The following is a 17,789-nucleotide window of genomic DNA, read 5'->3' as shown; positions in this document are numbered from 1 at the left end:
CAGACAAAAATACTGGAGTGAGTTGCCATTCCCTTCTCCAAGGGATCTTCCTGACCCAGTGATTGAATCTGAATCTCTTGCCTTGGCGGGTGGACTCTTTCCCACTGAGCCACCAGGAAGTGCCCCTTTCATGACTAGGTTATGGGCTTAGGGAAAAATAACGTACAGGTGAGGCCTGCTTCTCTTCCATCGCATCAGAGGGTATGTGATTCCAACATGGCTTACAACTGGTGATGGTAACCTGGATCACCTGGCCAAGGTAGTGTCTGTCCGGTTTCTCCACTGTAAAGTTCCTGTTTTTCCCTTCCCATTCTCTCTTCTTTAGAAACAAAGTACTAAGATGCTAAGACCAGCTTACTGTCCAGGAGGTGGAGGAGGGGAGAGCACCTGCACATGTTGTTTGAGATTCTTCTGTAGAGAAGGTTTGTTTCTTCCCACTTATGTAATAATTTACATCAGTATGGATTTGTGTGTATTTGTTATATTTTGTGTTATAATCCTATACAGTGTTATTTATCATATTGCCCAAATTGTTCCAGCTTTGGCCATTGGAAGCTCTTTCAGTTAGCTCCTGTATCCCTTTAGCAGACGCCCAGCCCTTGTGTTGTTGTTGTTTTTTAGTATCTCCTTACTTTGTGGTATTACAAGATACTCTGTGCTGGTTTGCACTTTTCCTGCCTTAGACTACTATCAGCCATTTCTCCAGAAGCTAGCTTTTGGGAGACAAGAAGCCAGTGGTGTGGACCACAAACCTCTTAGGCACAGGGGGTGCACAGTGCTCTTCTGCCCAGGATGCCTGGGAGAATTCATTTGCAGTACAGAGGAAGGGCACACGTGGAGCTGCTGTTTTCCTTAATTTCGCAGGTTCATGTAGCTCTCTGGTGAGCCATCCACAGTTACCAGTTTGCCCCTGTTGGAGCCCAGGGTGTCCTTGCCGTGCCACCTATCAGGTTCCGGAGCCTCTGCTGCCTGCAGAGAATGGCAGGAATTCCAGGTCCCTGAGGTGGTTCTGGTCAAGACATGGCCTCCCACACTTCTGGGACATCTCTGCCCTGCTCATTTCCAACTCTGGGTCTGTTCAAACACTAGTTTTTATTTTCCCAATGCTATCAAGTTTGGCTTCTGCCCCATCTCCTCTCTCTTGTGCACATTCAGTAAGTGTCGTTTCTTTCCTTAGGAAAAAGAGCGCATGGGACGGACAGTGATTCAGACTTCACCTTCCAGTGAGGGGTGTGCAGGTTTGGTCCTTGGTGGGGGAGCTAAGATCCCAGGTGCCTCCTGGCCAAAGAAACAAAACATAAAACAGAAGCAATATTGTAACAAATTCAATAAAGACTTTACAAATGGTCCACATTTTTAAAAACAAAATCTAAAAAAAGAAAAAGGAGCCCACCAGGCAAGGGTTCCCTCTACCTCTCTCATCTTCCCCTCTAGACCCTCCACCTCTCTCCAGGGCCAGCACCTCTGCCTGGCCTGGACCCCATCCTCTCCTGCTTTCCCCAGGATTACCCCTTCCTTTTCACATCTTCAGTCTTGTCCCACATCACTGACTTCTCTTGGTCAACCTAAAAGGATCCTGAAGTCTTTTGGCCAAAAAAGACTCTCCTTGGCCTCACCTCAATGTCCAGTCAGCATGGAGTCTCTCCCTTTGACTATGGGACTTTTTTTTTTTTAATATTCATTTATTTATTTGGCTGCACCAGGTCTTTGTTGTGAATTCTTGAGGCATATGGGATCTAATTCCATGATCAGGGATGGAACCTGGGCCCCATGCATAGGGAACTCAGAGTCTCAGTCACTGGACCTCCAGGCAAGCCTCAACTGTGAGACTCTTGAACAGGAACGACTTCACCCATCATTTCCCTTGGCAATTGGGGCCATGAAGACCATGTTGATGGGCGATATTTCACAGAAAAAGGGTTACTGTGTTGGCTTCAATAGAGGGAGGAGGCACTAATAGGGAAATTAAGTGGCCTCTTTCTAGGGAAAACTCCAAGATGAAGTACTGCTGGCAAGAACTGGAAGCTTAGACAAGGCTCTGGGCATCTGGGAAAGCTCCTGAGAGGCAGCACCCAACCTGGGCCTGGAGTTGGGGGTGAAGGAGAGGAGTGGCAGTTACCCCCTACCCCCAGGGACAGCAGCCTGAAACTGGGGGAAAGGAGGGACATCCATTTCCCACTCTTGTCTGATCCACCCTTTCCTGTAGGGAAGCTTTGGTCACGGTCACTTTAATCCCAGCGTATTTAACCTTACCGGGCTTATACCTCCCGCACCGCCCTGCTTTTTGCTGACTGTGTGAAGCAGCCCAGGTGATTCAGCAGCCCCACCTGTGTGGCTTCAGTACCTCTTCCCAAGGTAACTTGGGTGTTGCCCTTTCCACCAGTGGAGCCAAAGGAAACTCCCTCTCAGGGTTGGGGACACTGCTTGGTCCAAGTGCACCGTGAGTCTATTCCCCGATCCTCCTACTCCAGCTGAGCCGGGTTCTTCTAGTCCTCTTTCCTGACTCCTCCTTTTGATACTGCTGGGAACCTCCACCCCCCCACCCCCACCCCAACCAGCTTCACCTGGCCTTCGGAATTCAGCTGGTGATGAGTTTCCTCCAGGATCAAATGCTTATCCAGTCCTGGCTCTGTGTGGTGTGTGCTAAGTTGCTTCAGTTGTGTCTGACTATGGACTGTAGCCCACCAGGCTCCTCTGTCCATAGGATTCTCCAAGCAAGAATACTGGCGTGGGTTGCCATGCCCACCTCCAGGGGATCTTCCTGACCCAGGGATCGAACCTGGGTCTCTTATGTCTCCTGCATCCGTAGCGGGTTCTTTACTACTAGCGCCACCTGGGAACAGACTTACCTGTGCTTACAGACCCTGGCCAATTCTGTTTATCTGTGGCCTAGCCTATTCGCTCATTCATTCATTCAACAAATGTTTGACAGAAGACTTTCAGGCACTGTTCTAGGCACTGGAGACGCAGTGATGAGCAAAATTTATAACAGCTTCATAGAGTGTGCAGATGTGCCTGAGAGATGGTTAAATTATTAATTTCACAGACATTACATACAGTGAGTGCAATGAAGAAAAAGTACAGGGGTTCACAGTCTTGTCTGGGGCATCAGATAAAGATTCCACAAGGAAGGGACAGTTTAAATGAGATCTGAAAATGCGTAGGAATTGACGAGGCAAAGGGGTTGGGGTGTCAGAGACAAGAGAGGAAAGTATCTCCCCAGACTGAGAACAGCAGGTGCTGAAGGGAGGATGGCCAGTTGGCCGCTGCACAGGAAGCAGGGGGAGAGAATGCATGGAGAGTCTGGAGAGGGAGATGGAGGCACCATGAGGCCGGCCCTTGTGAGCACATTCAATATCTTGTGTTCATCCTAAGGATGGTGGGAAGGAGATAGGATCAGGTCTGTAACTGAGACAATTACTCATAGCGGGTCACCAGCCCCAGGAGGAGACCTTGAGGGTTCCCAGGTAAAGCTGTGGTCCCAGGAAACATGCGGGTAGGCTTGGGGTGGTGGCCCTGCTTCATATGCTTGTCCCTAGACTTTTGTTTACTGTCCTGAGTAAAGAAATACTGCCCAGGCTCAGGTGGGCAGCGTGTTCTCAGGAGAAAATGATCCTGTGAAGGGCCCAGAGTGGAGATGAAGATTAGTTTAGTCCCGTGCCGGCCTTTAGTAGGGGATCGGGACGTGATGCGTAGAAAGAGGACCTGACGCGTAGAAAGAGGACCTGATGCGTAGAAAGAGGACTCGGCGATCGCTCTTCTTGAAGCTCCACCCTTACCCTCCCAATTTCCTTTGCTCTAAGCCAAGTTGATTAAGCCTCCTGAAAAGCGATTATGTTCTAGTCGGGAGACCCCAACCCATCTTTGCCCATAGAACACCTGCGGCGGGTGTAGGATCCGGAATTTCATGGTGGGGGTACCCTGAGCCAACACCCTGGAGTGGACCTGCAAGATGAAAGGGGGCTTCAGGGCGGCACACGGCCGTGCCCATCGCAGATTCTGAAGACTTTGGGCTCAAAGCTGAACGTATGTCCTTGGGCAAGTCACTTCCTCTTCTGAGGGCTCGTTCCTGCAACTGCAAACGAAGGGTCGCCCAAGTCCCCGCAGTCCCACAGGCTGAATGCTTGCTCTGGCACTGCGCCAAGCCCCGCGGTGGGCACGGGGCGGGGGAGTGCCAGTGCCGGGTCTCCAAGGGAAAGGCGGGGGGAGGCGGGTGGCGACCGCAGGGCGGCGCGCGGGGACGCCGCACGCCCCGCTGCGCCCCCCACCCCTTGGCCGGGCGCCGAGTCCCGGGGGCCACAAGGTTACGTAAGGAGCCGGGCGGGGGGGAGCGGGGCGGGGCGGGCGCCGCCCGAGCGCGACCGCCCAGCCCCCGCCCTCCCGCCCGCCCGCGCCTGTTGGCGGCGGCGGCGGTAGTGGCAGCCGCGCAGCCCCACGGAATGGAGCGGCGCCGGGGCTGAGCCGGGCGCGCAGGGGCCGCCGCATGTGCCGCGCGGGGAGCGGCTGCAGAGCCGGCGGAGAGCGAACGCGAGAGGCCCCGTCGGAGCGGCCGCCGGAGCAGCGCCGGAGATGGGGTGAGTGAGCCCGCGCCGCGCGCGCCCCGCGCGGCACCCCAAGGGGCTGCGGTGGCCCGGCTCGCGTCCCTAGGCTCGAAGTCCCCCTGAGCGAACCGGCCTCTACGCCCAGCGGCGGGAGCCTGAGCCAGCGCGCAACCGGTTCCGGAGAGCCTGGGGCCGCCCGACCCCGCGCTCTCCGCTCCGGAGCGCGGACACCGGGCAGGGGCACCCCGGCCTGGACTTTCAGCGCAGCGCGCGTGGCCTTCGCCCTCTAAGGCAGCCCGGGCGCGGGGGCACCGGGCGGGGACAAGCACACTGGCCGGCCTCCCTGCTTCGGCCATTCTGCCGCGGTCCCTTTGCTCCAGGCGCGATCAACTCCAGGGCCTGTGTTTGAGAGTCTAAGAAGCAGTTTGTCTCCACGGTTGGATTTATTACATACAAAATGGAAATCGAAGTTTTCCTGGAAAGGGAACTCACCAGATAATAATAACCCCCCGCATAGGAATAGTGGACTTTATGCTTTGAGGTGACTGAGGATGTGTAGGTAAGGCTTCAGTCTTTGAAACAACTGAGTGGATGCTCAGGAGAGAAGTTGAAGCACTCTGTCGAAGTGACTAATGCATCCGAGTATATAAAGTAATTTAAAAAGCAGGATTGATTTCTCCTTGGCGTCTCTCTGAGCAGTAGGCGCTGTGAGTCAGGGAGCTGCTGCGCTAATAACACAATTAACTCCGTGCATCTGCTCACCCGATGTGAGCACATATTGATGATGTGCTGTGCAGGTTCTGGGAGTGGTTATTATTCCCATTTTACAGATAAGGTAGCAGAGGCCTGAAGTGGTTGGGTGACTTCTCCCAGGTTGAGCAGGCAGCTGATGAGTGTTTGTAGAATGACCCCTGAGCGCAGGGGCAGAGCCACCAGCGCAGCCTGACAGTGGCCGTGGGGTGGGTTGGTGGTGGGTACCTGAAGGGGAGTTCCTGAATCTCTGTGTCCCCTGCTGCTGAGCTGAGCGCCCTTCACACATTCCTCAAGACCCAAAGACTTCTGCGGGGTGGTAGGTCTAGAGCGCTTGCTTTTCTGGGCAGGATTGGTGAGCAGTGGAAAGGGGAAGGGTCCTCTGGTGGTCTGACAGGGCTCCCATGGTGGCTTTGTTGTGCCTTAGTCCTTACCAGTTTGTGGAGTCATTTTACCCAGTGAATTTTTATCTCTGGGGTCTGTCTGTAAAGTGTTTGGAGGAACCAGAGAGAGGCTGAAACGAATTTTGAGAAGGGAAGTGTGAGAACTCCAGACCGACGTGAGCAGGTCAGGGGGGACAGAGAGGAGCCTGGAGATTTGCTGAAGACACTGGTGCTGATCCAGATTTCACACGGACAAAGCTGTGAGTGGTTTCTACCAGAGGCACCCTGGCCAGGAAGCTGTTTTCCTGTAACATTTCCAGTGACCTCTTGGTTGGCTATGAAACGCTGCTCTTTGTGCAGTGGGAACCTTTGAGGTTCTCAGATTTCATACTTTAAAAAAAAATGTATAGAAAGAAGGAGTTGGCAAATGTAGGTCTCAAGATGGAAGATAAAAGGAACCTGGTGATTTTAACTCTTTCTGTACACCACCCCCCGCAACTCCCAGCCAACACAAAACCAACCCAACACACTGGCAGGATCAAAAACAAATATTGAAGCTCCGTGGTTGAGATCAAATGATTCTGTGGAAATGAAAATGTTTACTCATAAAAGCTTAAAGAAAATGTCAGAAAATAATTTTTGTTTGTAGAGAAGCAGGGAGGAGTAGCTTGGGGATTTTGTTTAAACACTGAATATGTCTTTCATGTAATTTTAACATCATCTGATAAATGTCTGTTACTCACTTCTCATAGGTAAGGGGTGGTTGGTAACTCCTACCTACTTCTGCCATTTTTAATATATCCACCTCTTCTATAATTTATGTGAACATACAAACCATGGCTGTAAATTGAGATGGAGCTAAGGGCTGGGTAAGCTGTTCACACAGAGGAGGGAGCCATTTTCACCGAAAATAGAACCAATGTCATCCTTTCCGAGAGTTGAGTAGGATGGAGGGAGATGAACTAAGAAAGGGCAGCCAGTAGAAGAGCTTGCTGTGATCCTACAGCTTTGTCACAGTGCTACTGTGTAGACATGACCAAAATTTAAAAGGAAAAAAAAAAAAATCAAGCCTGAATTTCTCTCTCCCCCACTTAAGATGCTTTTCCTCATTCAGAAGTTCACTGCTATTTCCCGCTTCTCTTCTGAGAAGTGTTGTGCGTTGTATGTCTGGTTTCTCCAGTAAAGTTGTGTTTTCACTCCCCAAGGAAGTTGTTTCCTACTTGCTTCCTTCCTCAGGTCTCCCTCTTCTCCCCCTACACACATCTTGCCTCCCTTTTCATTGACAAAAGACAGCCACAGTCAAGGAGGTGCCTCACCACCACCCCCACACCTACAGTCCTGTGTGTGGCCACCCCCATGTTTTCCTTCCTACCTGTTGTCCTGCCAGAGGCTCGCCCCTCCTGGAGGACCAGCCATCACATCCCCTTTCACCTTGTCAGGGAACATTTCTTGTTTTCTCCCCTCCATCTGTCTCTAGGGTCTTTCCCATCAGTGTACAAACATGCTTTGGTTCAGTGCTGTCCCGTGGAACTTTCTACACTGATGGAAACATTCTTATCTGCGTGGTCCAGTAAGGTGGCCACCAGCTACCTGTTCCTGTGGGGCACTTGAAATGTGGCTAGGGTGACTGAGACCTAATTTTTTTAAGTTTGAATAGCCACAAGTGGCTAGTGGAGCTGCCATGTTAGACAGCACAGCTTTAGCGTCTCTCATTTTATTGGGTTGACCAGAAAGTTCATTTGGGTTTTTCTACACCATCTCATGGAAAAACCTGAACGAAATTCTTGGCCAACCCGATACATCCCTGTCCTCCTTCTGTTCCACTTCTTTGCTCCCCTTTACCCGAGAACATCTCAAAAGAGAAGCCTGAAACCACCATCTCTATTCATTTCCTCTGCCTGTCATTTGTCAGCCCTTCACAGCCTATAGTCTGGCTTCTGTCCCCACCTCGTCCCCAGAACTGCTGGGTCACTGATCACCTGCATGTTGTCAGACCTCTGTCCATGTCTTCCTCCCCTCCTCAGCAGTGCTGCTCCCCTGTGGCCACTCCCTCCCCCTCGCCTCCACACTCTCCTGGGTTTCCTCTTCTCTTCCCAATGGCTCCTCTTCAGTCTGCCTGCTGGTTGCTCCTCTGTCTGACCTCAGAGTGATGGGGTTACTTAGGGACTAGTCCTGGTTCCTTTTTGCTGTCAACACTCTCTTCCTTAGTAATGTTATCCCATCCCTCCATGGCTTTAAGTACTATCTATATGCTGGCAACTCCCATATTTATATTTCTTTCTTTTTTTTTAATGTTTAGTTTATTTATTTGGTTGTGCCGGGTCTTAGTTACAGCTCTTGTGATCCTCCATCTTTGCTGCAGCATGTAGGATTTTTAGTTGCGGCACTAGATCAGGGATCTAGTTTCCTGACTAGGGGTTGAACCCAGGCCCCTTGCATTGGGAGCTCAGAGTCTTAACCACTGGACCACCAGGGAAGTGCAGTCCAGGCCACTGTATTTTTAACACAGTACTTTCCCAGGGCTTCCTGCTCTTGTTCATGCACAGAGCTCCCCAAACCTCTCCTTCCCTCTGTCTCCTCCATCCCCAGTCCTTGGCCCCACCATCCACCCACTTGTAAGAGTCATCCTTGATTCTTCTCTTTCTCACCCCCAATATACAGGCTGTCAGTGGGTCCCCAGGGTTCTGCTCCTGGGATATTATCTGGGGGTGCATTCACCTCTCCCTAGAATCACAGCTCCTACCCTACTCCTGGCCATTTGCCTCCATCCTGGACTAACTTCCTAATAGGCACCCCCAGCATCCACTCTGGGGTGTCTCTGGTCCACTCTCCACACACAGGAGCCCAAGTGTTGGGTCACACCACTTTTCAATCAGGTCACACCACTCTTTGCCTTAAATCCCTGCCAGCCGACAAGGGGTTGTCCTGTGCCCCATCCTCCCAGCCCCTCTGGCCTCCCTCCCTGCCTTCTGCTGACCTTGGCCTCCTTTATTTTCTTGCCCTGCTTGGGAGGTCTTGGAATTCGTTCTTCCCTCCACCTGGAATGCTTTTGTCCTGGCTCTGCAAAAACCTTCCTCCTTCTCATCCTTGGCATTTGGACATAGAGATCACCTGCTTGCTGAGATGGCCACACTTTGTTCCCACCATTGTTCACCACACCTGCCGTTGTTTGGATTCTTTTGTGCTTGTTTATCATCTGCCTTCCCCAATAGCATCCCGAGAGGATAAAGTATTACGTTCTTCACCAGTGAATCCCAACACCTAGCACCATGTCTTGCACCTAATAGGCTTCCAATAAATTTTTTGATTGAGTCAATGCTTGAAGTGGTGGGCAGCCTTGCCTGGACGCCAGCCTGGAAGTCGTGATCATTTCTGGATTACTTTTTATATAGCATGTTTAATTGAGAGTTTCAAGGGCCAAGAAAGAAGGAAATCACATTTGGAGGCAGTTTTCTTTTAATGCTGAAGCATGCTGTTTAGCTTTTATTGTGACTTGGGTTAATTTTCAGGCTGTCGGCTGTCACCCGAGCATTGGGGTTGTAAATTGTCTTTCTACCCGCCTGCAGAAGGCTAAGAGAAAAGCCAGCTTGTGTGCTGTTGTGACTTTGGGATGCTTTTGTCAGTGTTTACAAACAACATCTACTGTATTTCTGTTTGGCTTCAGTTTACACTCATTTGTTTTCTTCAGCCAAGATTATGTTGCACTTGGTTATCTAACACCGGGGGCCTTCGCTTGGTAATCTATACTGGTTTGCTTTCTTCTGATGATCATTCCTTCTCCTTTAATTTTCCACTCCTCCTGAATCACACCTAATTTCATAGTTCTTGCAAGTTAGAGACTTTTGCGGGGGGAGGTTCGTGTTGACTAAAATAAATAACAGGCTCTTGAATATATTGAGGAAACTTGTCTTCTTTTGGTTCTGTTATGGGTTTCGTGTGTGTGTGTGTGTGTGTGTGTGCGTGCGTGCGTGTGTGTGTTGGCCACAGACCATGGCTTGCAGGATCTTACTTCCCTGACCAGGGATTGAACCCCAGCCCATGGCAATGCAAGTGCAGAATCCTAACCAGTAGACCACCAGGGAATTCCTCTGTTGTGGATTTTTTTGTTTTTGTTTTAATTTTTTAAATATATCTTTGGCTAGTAACTGTTGCTGCTCTAGGGCTTTCTCTAGTTGTGGCCAGCAGGGGCTACTCTCTAGTTGCCAGGCACGGACTTTGCATTATAGTGGCTTCTCTGACTGTGAAGCATAGGCTCCATGGTGCACAGGCTTCAGTAGTTGGGGTGCACAGGCTTAGCTGCCTCACGGCATTTGGGATCTTCCCAGACCAGGGATCAAACCTGTGTTGTCTGCTTTAGCAGGCATATTCTTAACCACTGGACCACCAGGAATGCCTTGTGGGTTTTTTAAACTTGACTTACTGAGGTCTCAAGCTCGTCATTTGTTAGGCAACTGGAGAATCTGTTGAGGATCCAGCATTAGCAGACCTACCAGTTAGTTCCTGCCCTTGTGGAGTTTGTATTTTAGAAGGAAAACATAAGCCACCTACACAGGTGCCAACTATATGTGTGAGTTTAAACAAAATGCTGTAATACATAGGGTGTCAGAGGAACTATCAGGGAAACATAAGAAAGATTCCCCAGTGCACTCGGCAGAAATGCTTAGGGAGACCCTTAACATGTGGGATCATCCTCATTGTTCAGACAGTCCTCAGTGTCACCCTTAGTGTCAGAGTTGGAAAAATACACAGTGCTTGGCATGGGGTAGATAACAAGTAGATATGTGCTGAATGAATGAATGACTCATTTTGGGTTGACTTTCACTTTGGGAAAATGCCATCATGCTTATTGGAAACAGTCCTGAAACTCCTGACTTGGATTCAGGATCGACTTGAGGGCACTTTTGCTGCTTGTGCACAGTTCCCTGAAGGAGGACCCAGAACAGAAAGGGGGTTTGTTTTTTGTCTGATGGGCTCAGTGGTTTGTGTAAATTATTGGGTTTCCTTTCTGCAGTGGCTTCTGGGGAGCTTAGGAGACAGATGTGTGGTGACCTTATCACATTGATGAGATCTCATTGTTTACTTCTATTCCTCGCTCAGTTTTTTGACCCTGTCCTTGTTTTGCCTTCACTCTTTCACTACTTAAAAAACAAAAATGGAAATAGCTTTGCTTTTTTCTAATTATAAAAGTATTATATGTTCATACTAAAAAATAACAGTGTAAAGAAGGAAGTGAAAATTACTTGTCATCCCACCTCACAAGGATAACCTCCATTAGCAATCAGATGTCCGTCTTTGCAGACTCTTTTCCATGTATACATGTCTCAGTGTCTAGATAGACGTTTACATAGAGCAAGCAATATAAAAAAATTGGATATTTTTATCAAAATTGAATCATGTCACACGTCTCTTTTGTAACCTGTTTTTCAACTTAAAATACCTTGAATGGACATCTTTCCTTGCCAATTACTATAAATATACACCATCATTCAACTCCAAACCTATTTCTGATTTATCATTTTGCTGAATTTTATACATCTCTGCAAACCTGCTGAAATCCTTTCTAGAGCAAGGCAGGGTATAAATTAAAAAATAAAAGTCACATTTTGATAATCTTTTAAATGAATTACTGAAGGAAAGAAATGGTAGAGGAGACCAAGATCACAATTAACATTGGGTAATTTGTGGAGACTGTGTAATTTTGGATGAGTCACCACTCCTTAGTGAATCCTGGTAAGAACACTGAGGATCCTTCGTGGTTGCTAAGGGTGGCTGGTGGACGAGGACCCAGCTGCTCAAACTATCTCTGCTTGTTTGGAAATATTAGGGCAGAGTAATTCTGCTGTAAGACCTAGAAGAGAAGGCTGCCTACAAGCCAAAAGCACCCATGCCCACCCCTTAGACGTCTTCCTCTGCAAAGCCCTGTGTCTTCTGGGCATCAGGCCCCTCCTGCAGAGAGGCTTCCCTTGGCGAGGGGATTGACAGGAACACACAGTCAGGGAGGTCGGTACAGTCCCTGCTTCAGTTGTCAGGCAATTAAAAAAAAATATGAAAATGAAAAAAAAAATCTGGATAAATCCTGTGACAGATTACCTATGCCAGCACTGGCACCTAAAACCTTTGGGAAAAGACTTCTTTTGGTATATGGAGTGGGGATGGGAGCTCCTTTTGCCTTTGAAAAGAAAAACTCCCTGCACCTTTGTCAAAAGTGAACAGCACCCCCAAACAGAGTTACAATAGAGAAAAAGCATTCTTCAGAATATTAGAACTCTCAGGTGTGCTGGGTCCCGACCTTATGGATCTTGAGAGTTAGACTTTTTTTTTTTTTTTTTCCTAACATGAAAATAAATTAAGCACAAAGGAGCCTCGAGTGGAGTTGGGGCCAAGAGCTGCTGATTTGCATAGGCTTGGATCCTTGGGTCCCCGAACCCCACATGTTCTCTGCCTGCACTTCTAGGTATTGCGCACTCGGCCTGCCCCCCGACCCCTAGTCGTATTTATAGGCTTGGAGGTGCGTGTTGGCAGCCGGAGCCGGTTTCCTAGCGGGGTGTGCGTTGTGTGGGAAGAGTGTCAGGTTGGGAACCTCTGCTGAATGTACGATGAAGCCTCCCTCCAGTAGTTCTGCCGCCGGGGGCTGTTAGTCATATGGTATCATTCTGGTAGAATTTATTTAAATTATACTTCAAATTAGCTTGTTAGAATAAAAATATGCATGTGGGGAACACATTTAGACATTTGTCAACGACTGGAGATTTTTTTTTTTTTAAATTTTTTATTCACAAGCCTGGTTGATAGTCGTTTTCTCCTTCTGAGGAATTGGGGACCATGGTATCCCCCACCCTGTTCAGAAAAGCTTAGGATAAAGCATTGCCACCAGCCGAAGCAGTTAGCTTAAGAGCCGTGCATTAAGAGACCCTGGTAGTTGTTGCTGTTTAGTGGCTAAGTCATATCTGACTGTTTTGCAACCACATGGACTGTAGTCCACCAGACTCCTCTGTCCATGGGATTCTCCAGGCAAGAACACTGGGGTGGGTTGCAATGCCCTCCATCAGGGGATCTTCCCGACCCAAGGCTCCAACCAAGTCTCCTGCACTGGCAGGCAGATTCTTCACCACAGAGCCACCTGGGAAGCCTAACAGACTTCCTAAAGGGTTCTAAATACGCAGGTACCTCCCAGCCAAGTGGAGGCTGCATCCCAGCTGCCGGCAGGGCTCTGACCAGTCCTCTTCAGTTGCCTTGTCCTGGGAGGTCTTGGTCCAGCTCTCGGGTGATGAGCAGGACCATCCAACCAGCCTTTGTCCTCCTTCCTCCCCTTATGCACTGGGGGATGTCTTGTCTGTTGGTTACAGGGTAGGGGTTGTCCACAGGGATCTAATTAGTGAGGTATATTGCAGTCCCTGCTACCCTGGCATTGGATCCCTTTTGGGATTTTTAATTGGGAAAGCTTTTAATTGGAGTTGTTCAGATAAATGGAGAACAGGAGGGTTGCTTTGGTGTCTGTTGTCCTGGGGGAGAGGGGTGATGGAGAAGGTCCTCCTGGGGACGAGGAACAGAGCCTGTGCTGGGACGCTCTGAAGGGCAGGAGAAGGAGCTCCTGGTAGACATGGCTGATTTCAGCTCAGTTGGTCTGAGGACGAGCTCTCTAACCCGTCCAGGCAGACAGAAACTAGAACTGGCTATCTCAGCAAGATGAGTCTGTTGTCATGAAAGTCTACCTGTCTGGGAACTGGAGAGGATGCTGAGTACAGATTCCAGCCTTCCTGGCTGGCTGTGTGAGCTTGGACAAGTCATTTTATCTCTTTAGCTTCACCATCTACATCTATCAAACGACTGAGAAACTGATGAGAAAAATGTGTACATAACATTTAACACACTGTTTTGACACATAAATGGCTTCCCAGATGGCATTCTTCCTAGTGGTAAAGAATTCATTTGCCAATGCAGGAGATACAAGAGATGAGGATTTGATTCCTGGGTTGATCCCCTGGAGAAGGAAATGGCAACCCACTCCAGTATTCTTACCTGGGAAATCCCATGGACAGAGAAGCCTGGTGAGCTACTGTCCATGGGGTTGCAAAGAGTCAGACACGACTGAGCATACATATATACTTCACTGACATAAATATTTCATCACTGGTGGGCAAGTTCACTAAGATCATCATGATCATTTCTGCCTTGGGTGGAAGGTCTACAGGTGGCTCCCGATGTACCTTTCTGGGGTACATGATTAGACACGGTCCATTCTTGGGTGCTCCTCAAGTCCTCAGCTGCTCTCTCCCAGTCCTGAGTATTGTCAGAATTGGTTCCCTGTCATCATGTGACCCAGAGGATATGCAGTTTGCCTTCTGAAGCTTCTGCTCATATCACTAAGCCTCTCAGTTCATGTTGGTAGAGAAATGTTACTAGCTAGCAGAGAAGAAAGGTAAGGAGGCTGACCCACCTATCTTCACAAGAAAACCAGTCTGTCAGCCAGTTCCTTTCATGGGAAGGTGCAAGAGTGAACCAAAAACAAAAAACAAAAATCAGTGTCTCCCCATTGTGGGCGTCAGACTAGTGATTTGTGCTGCAAGTTAGGGAACCCTTTGTTGTATATTCATTCACTTATTCATTCAACAATTCATGGCCATCTACCTATGTACTGTGAACAATCACAGTGATGGCCCCATGATGCTTTCAGCCTAGTAGGGGAGCTAGACATCAAACAAACATCACCTAATGGACTAACATGGGAGATATCGATATGGGACCAGGGCCTATGTGGTCTAGACAGTAATTGGTTTCAGGGTCTCATATCTCTGATTCCCACCCACTTATATGGATCTGAACCCCTCTCTGATCACCCTTCATCTGTTCATCAGCTCTGATAACTTTATTTTTAATAGTTATTTATTTATTTTCAATTTTTTTGGCTGCACCACAGGGCATGTGGGACCTTAGTTCCCCAGCCAGGGATTGAACCCGTGTCCCCTGCATTGAAAGCACAGAGTCTAAACCAGTGGACCACCAGGAAGTCCCTCCTGTAGCTTTCTTGGCCATCCCTTAGCTCTTGAGCACCTTCTCTGGGCCAGGTGACAGGATGACAAAGCCTGTTGGGACTGGGTTCCTGCCCTCCCAAAGGAGAGGGATGGTGGGTAGCTAATTAGGACAATGAAATAGCCTTTTATTGAAATATGACTTAGGATAAAATTCCTAACTCTTTGAGAAGTTGCAGAAGGCTTCTTGAAGAAGGTGACTTTGGAACTGAGTCTTGAAGGATAAGAAGGAGTTTCTGAGGTAAACAGAACTGCAGGGCAAAGGGAAGCATTGAGATGGAGAGAGCGGCCCACAGGAGGCAGTGGAGTGTTCAGGTCAAGAGCAGAGACCTTGGACTCAGGCCTGGGCTGGCCATTTGCTGGCTGTATGGCTTGGAGCAAGATACTGACCTTTGTGAGCTTCACATTATGTGTGAAATGGGACTGATCATAGTACCACCATCAGAGTGTGGTTGTGAGGATTAAGTTAAGCACACCCTGTGACGTGCGTTAGCTTAGTAGTGGGCAGGGAGGTGAGAAAGAATGTGCAGTGCATGGTGGGCGTGGAGAAGGGGGTCAGGAAGGTACAGACATGAAGGAAAGGCCTTTGTGCTACGTGTTTGGGACTTTATCCCATAGGTGGCAGGGGGAGCCAGCCATGGGTGAGGCTGGAGGTGGGAGGAGCAGTTCATCTTGGTACCTAAGAATGAGGCCTGAGTCCCAGGCAGTGGCAGGCAGTGGGCTCAGAGAGGATGAGGTAACGGGTTAGAAGGCAGAAACATGCTATATCCTATGGAATTTTGACTTCAGTCTATAGGTAATGAGGGAGCACTCAGTTTTGAAGAGAAGAACATTACTTGTGTTAGGAAAAGTATCCCAGAGATGATAATGAAGGGTAGCACAGAAAGTTGAGAGAGCAGAGGAAAGATACCTCATAGGAACTAGGCACAATCCAGGCAAGAAGTGTTGAGAGCGCAGAGCATATATGGCACAGATTTATATAATGTAGACCATGCCCTGTTCTGTACTGGATCTGTGGCAGCTTCTAGGAATAGATATAATACAATAAAGCATAAAAATGTATGTAAGGCACCTTGCCAGAGATGAGAGAGTGAAAGCTTGAATGTCTTTCCTGTAGAGTTGCCAAATCAGGACACAAATTAAGCTATTACTTAATGAGAACTCAGTGGGTTTGAGTTAGTATGCAGAGTGTGTCTATACAATATCTCATTTAATTCTCACAACAACCCTCACTTTCATAGTTGGAGAAACTGGGCTTGAGAGGTTCAGTAATCTGTTCAAGCTCGCAGCTAGGAAACCAAGCTCATGCCCATTTGAGAGCAGAATTCATGTTCTTAAGATGCATCTTCTGGAGGCAAAAGGCTCCCCCGAGAGTCACGTGGGAGGTGGACCCACAGCTCTTGATTGTTGTAATGAGAGGAAGGGAGAGGCGGAGCTGCCAGCAATTCAGGTGTTTCTAGACTGTTTGAGTGGATGGTGGTGCCATTGACTGAGATTAAGAACACAAGAGGAGATGCAGTTTAGGGGAGAGAGTTGATGAGAGTTTAGTCTGGGTGAATTTCCACTTGTAGTGGGTCATGTGGAGTGGCCTCTATCAATAGAAATTCAACTCTAGCACTCAGCAATTAGGGTACAATCAGAGGTACAGATTTGAGAGCCATCACCTCTGAGATGGACTTGATCATCCAAGGAGAGAGTGGATCAAGAAGATGAAGATGGGAGGCTTCCCTGGCCATCCAGTGGTTAAGACTCTGCGCTTCCAGTGTAGGGGGTATGGGAAACTAAGATCCCACATGCTGCACAGCACATCCAAAAAATAAAAATAAATAAAATAACAATAAGAATAATAGAATATTTTTTTAGAAAAATACTTTAAAAAGATGAAGATGGAACTCTGGGAAAGGACACCAGTTGAAGAGAAGGAAAAGAAGCCAGTGGGTGAGACTTAGAGGTGATGATATTGGAGGCAGGCTGGAGGAGAGAGGTGTTGTGAAAGCCAGGGGAGAGGCGGCCGAAAGGGAGGTGTACTCAACATGGGTGAAGGCCTTGGGAATCTGGGTGGGGACCCAACGTGCGTGCTGTTAAATCCTGCCGTGGGGGTGGGAGAGTTAGGGCACTGATGGATTTTAAGAGCAGCTTCAGCCAAGTGTGAAGGCACAAATCCATCTGCAGTGGTTTAAGGAGTGAGTGTACGGCAGGGGAATAAAGAAGTCAGGCTGAGCTTGAGGGTGAGTCAGGGTAGAAGGAAAGCTGATTTTCATTTCATCAGTTGAGCATGTTGGAAGGCTGAGGGGGAAACAGGAACGGAGATTAAAGATATTCAAGAAAGATGGCAGGCAGTGTGGTTGGCACAAGGAAGTGGATGGCAGGAAGGAACTAGAATAAGAGCTTTATGCTGGGAGGATCACCCTTAGAGACCAGGCAAGGTGCAGGTATGGTGGCATTTTGAGGCTGAGGTGGAAAAGGGAATGAGGGAGCTGGGTTGCCTGGCTTTTCCTTCTCTGTGTGAGCTCAGGAATTGATCTGAGAACCAGGGGGTAGATTAGGAAGAGAAGAAATGGTTTGATACAGCTGACTGTGGGCATTGGGCTAGAGAGTTAGCTGGGGCAAATACAGATTTGTGAGCAGCCTTGCAGTGCTCATTGAAGACTGAGGAATGTGTTGGTAAATGTGCTAGTTGCCAACATGTGAGGTGACCGACGGGCAGGAGCAGAGGCAAGCAGCCCCAGCCCCAGAGGGTGGGCAGTCAGAGATGGCCAGCCCAGTTGGGCTCCAAGTGCTTTACCTTCCACAGTCCTGGGGGATGCTGTGTGGAGGAGGAGAGAGCCTGCTTCATCTCTATCAGTCACCTGTCTGCCCTTGCTTCTCTGAATAGCCAGCCATTGTTCTGTTGTTAATAATCTTCCAGACCTTTTCTAAAAATGCATTAAAATTTTTGCCACAATGACCTCTTTGAGTAATGAGATCTGTAAGTTTATTAACCTCTGTGAGAAGTAGATTTTCTTGCTCCATGGGAGCAGATAATCTCTTGGAGGGAATGAACGTTAATGTGGTGACCCAGAGGGTCAGCTCAACACCTGAGGGCA

The 17,789-nt window shown here is 48.7% G+C and overlaps 1 protein-coding gene across 3 annotated transcripts in view; it reads left to right on the top strand.

The window, feature by feature from the left end:
• The window catches only part of HOMER2 (homer scaffold protein 2), a 125,913-nt gene that overhangs the window by 31,040 nt on the left and 77,084 nt on the right, over positions 1-17,789 (top strand). Inside the window, exon 1 of one of the 3 annotated variants that reach the window (XM_043921356.1) lies at positions 4,363-4,574. The exons of the other annotated variants lie outside the window; for them this stretch is intronic. Within the exon in view, the coding sequence (XP_043777291.1) occupies positions 4,570-4,574 (5 nt within the window). The 5' untranslated portion in view covers positions 4,363-4,569. Of the gene's footprint in view, positions 1-4,362; positions 4,575-17,789 lie in introns of those variants that run through there. 3 annotated transcript variants of the gene reach the window in all.

This window comes from Cervus elaphus, chromosome 13 (assembly GCF_910594005.1).
Source record: "Cervus elaphus chromosome 13, mCerEla1.1, whole genome shotgun sequence".
NCBI classification, from domain to species: domain Eukaryota; kingdom Metazoa; phylum Chordata; class Mammalia; order Artiodactyla; family Cervidae; genus Cervus; species Cervus elaphus.
The sequence above is the reverse complement of the archived record's forward strand: the minus strand, read 5'-3'. Positions and strand labels throughout refer to the sequence as shown.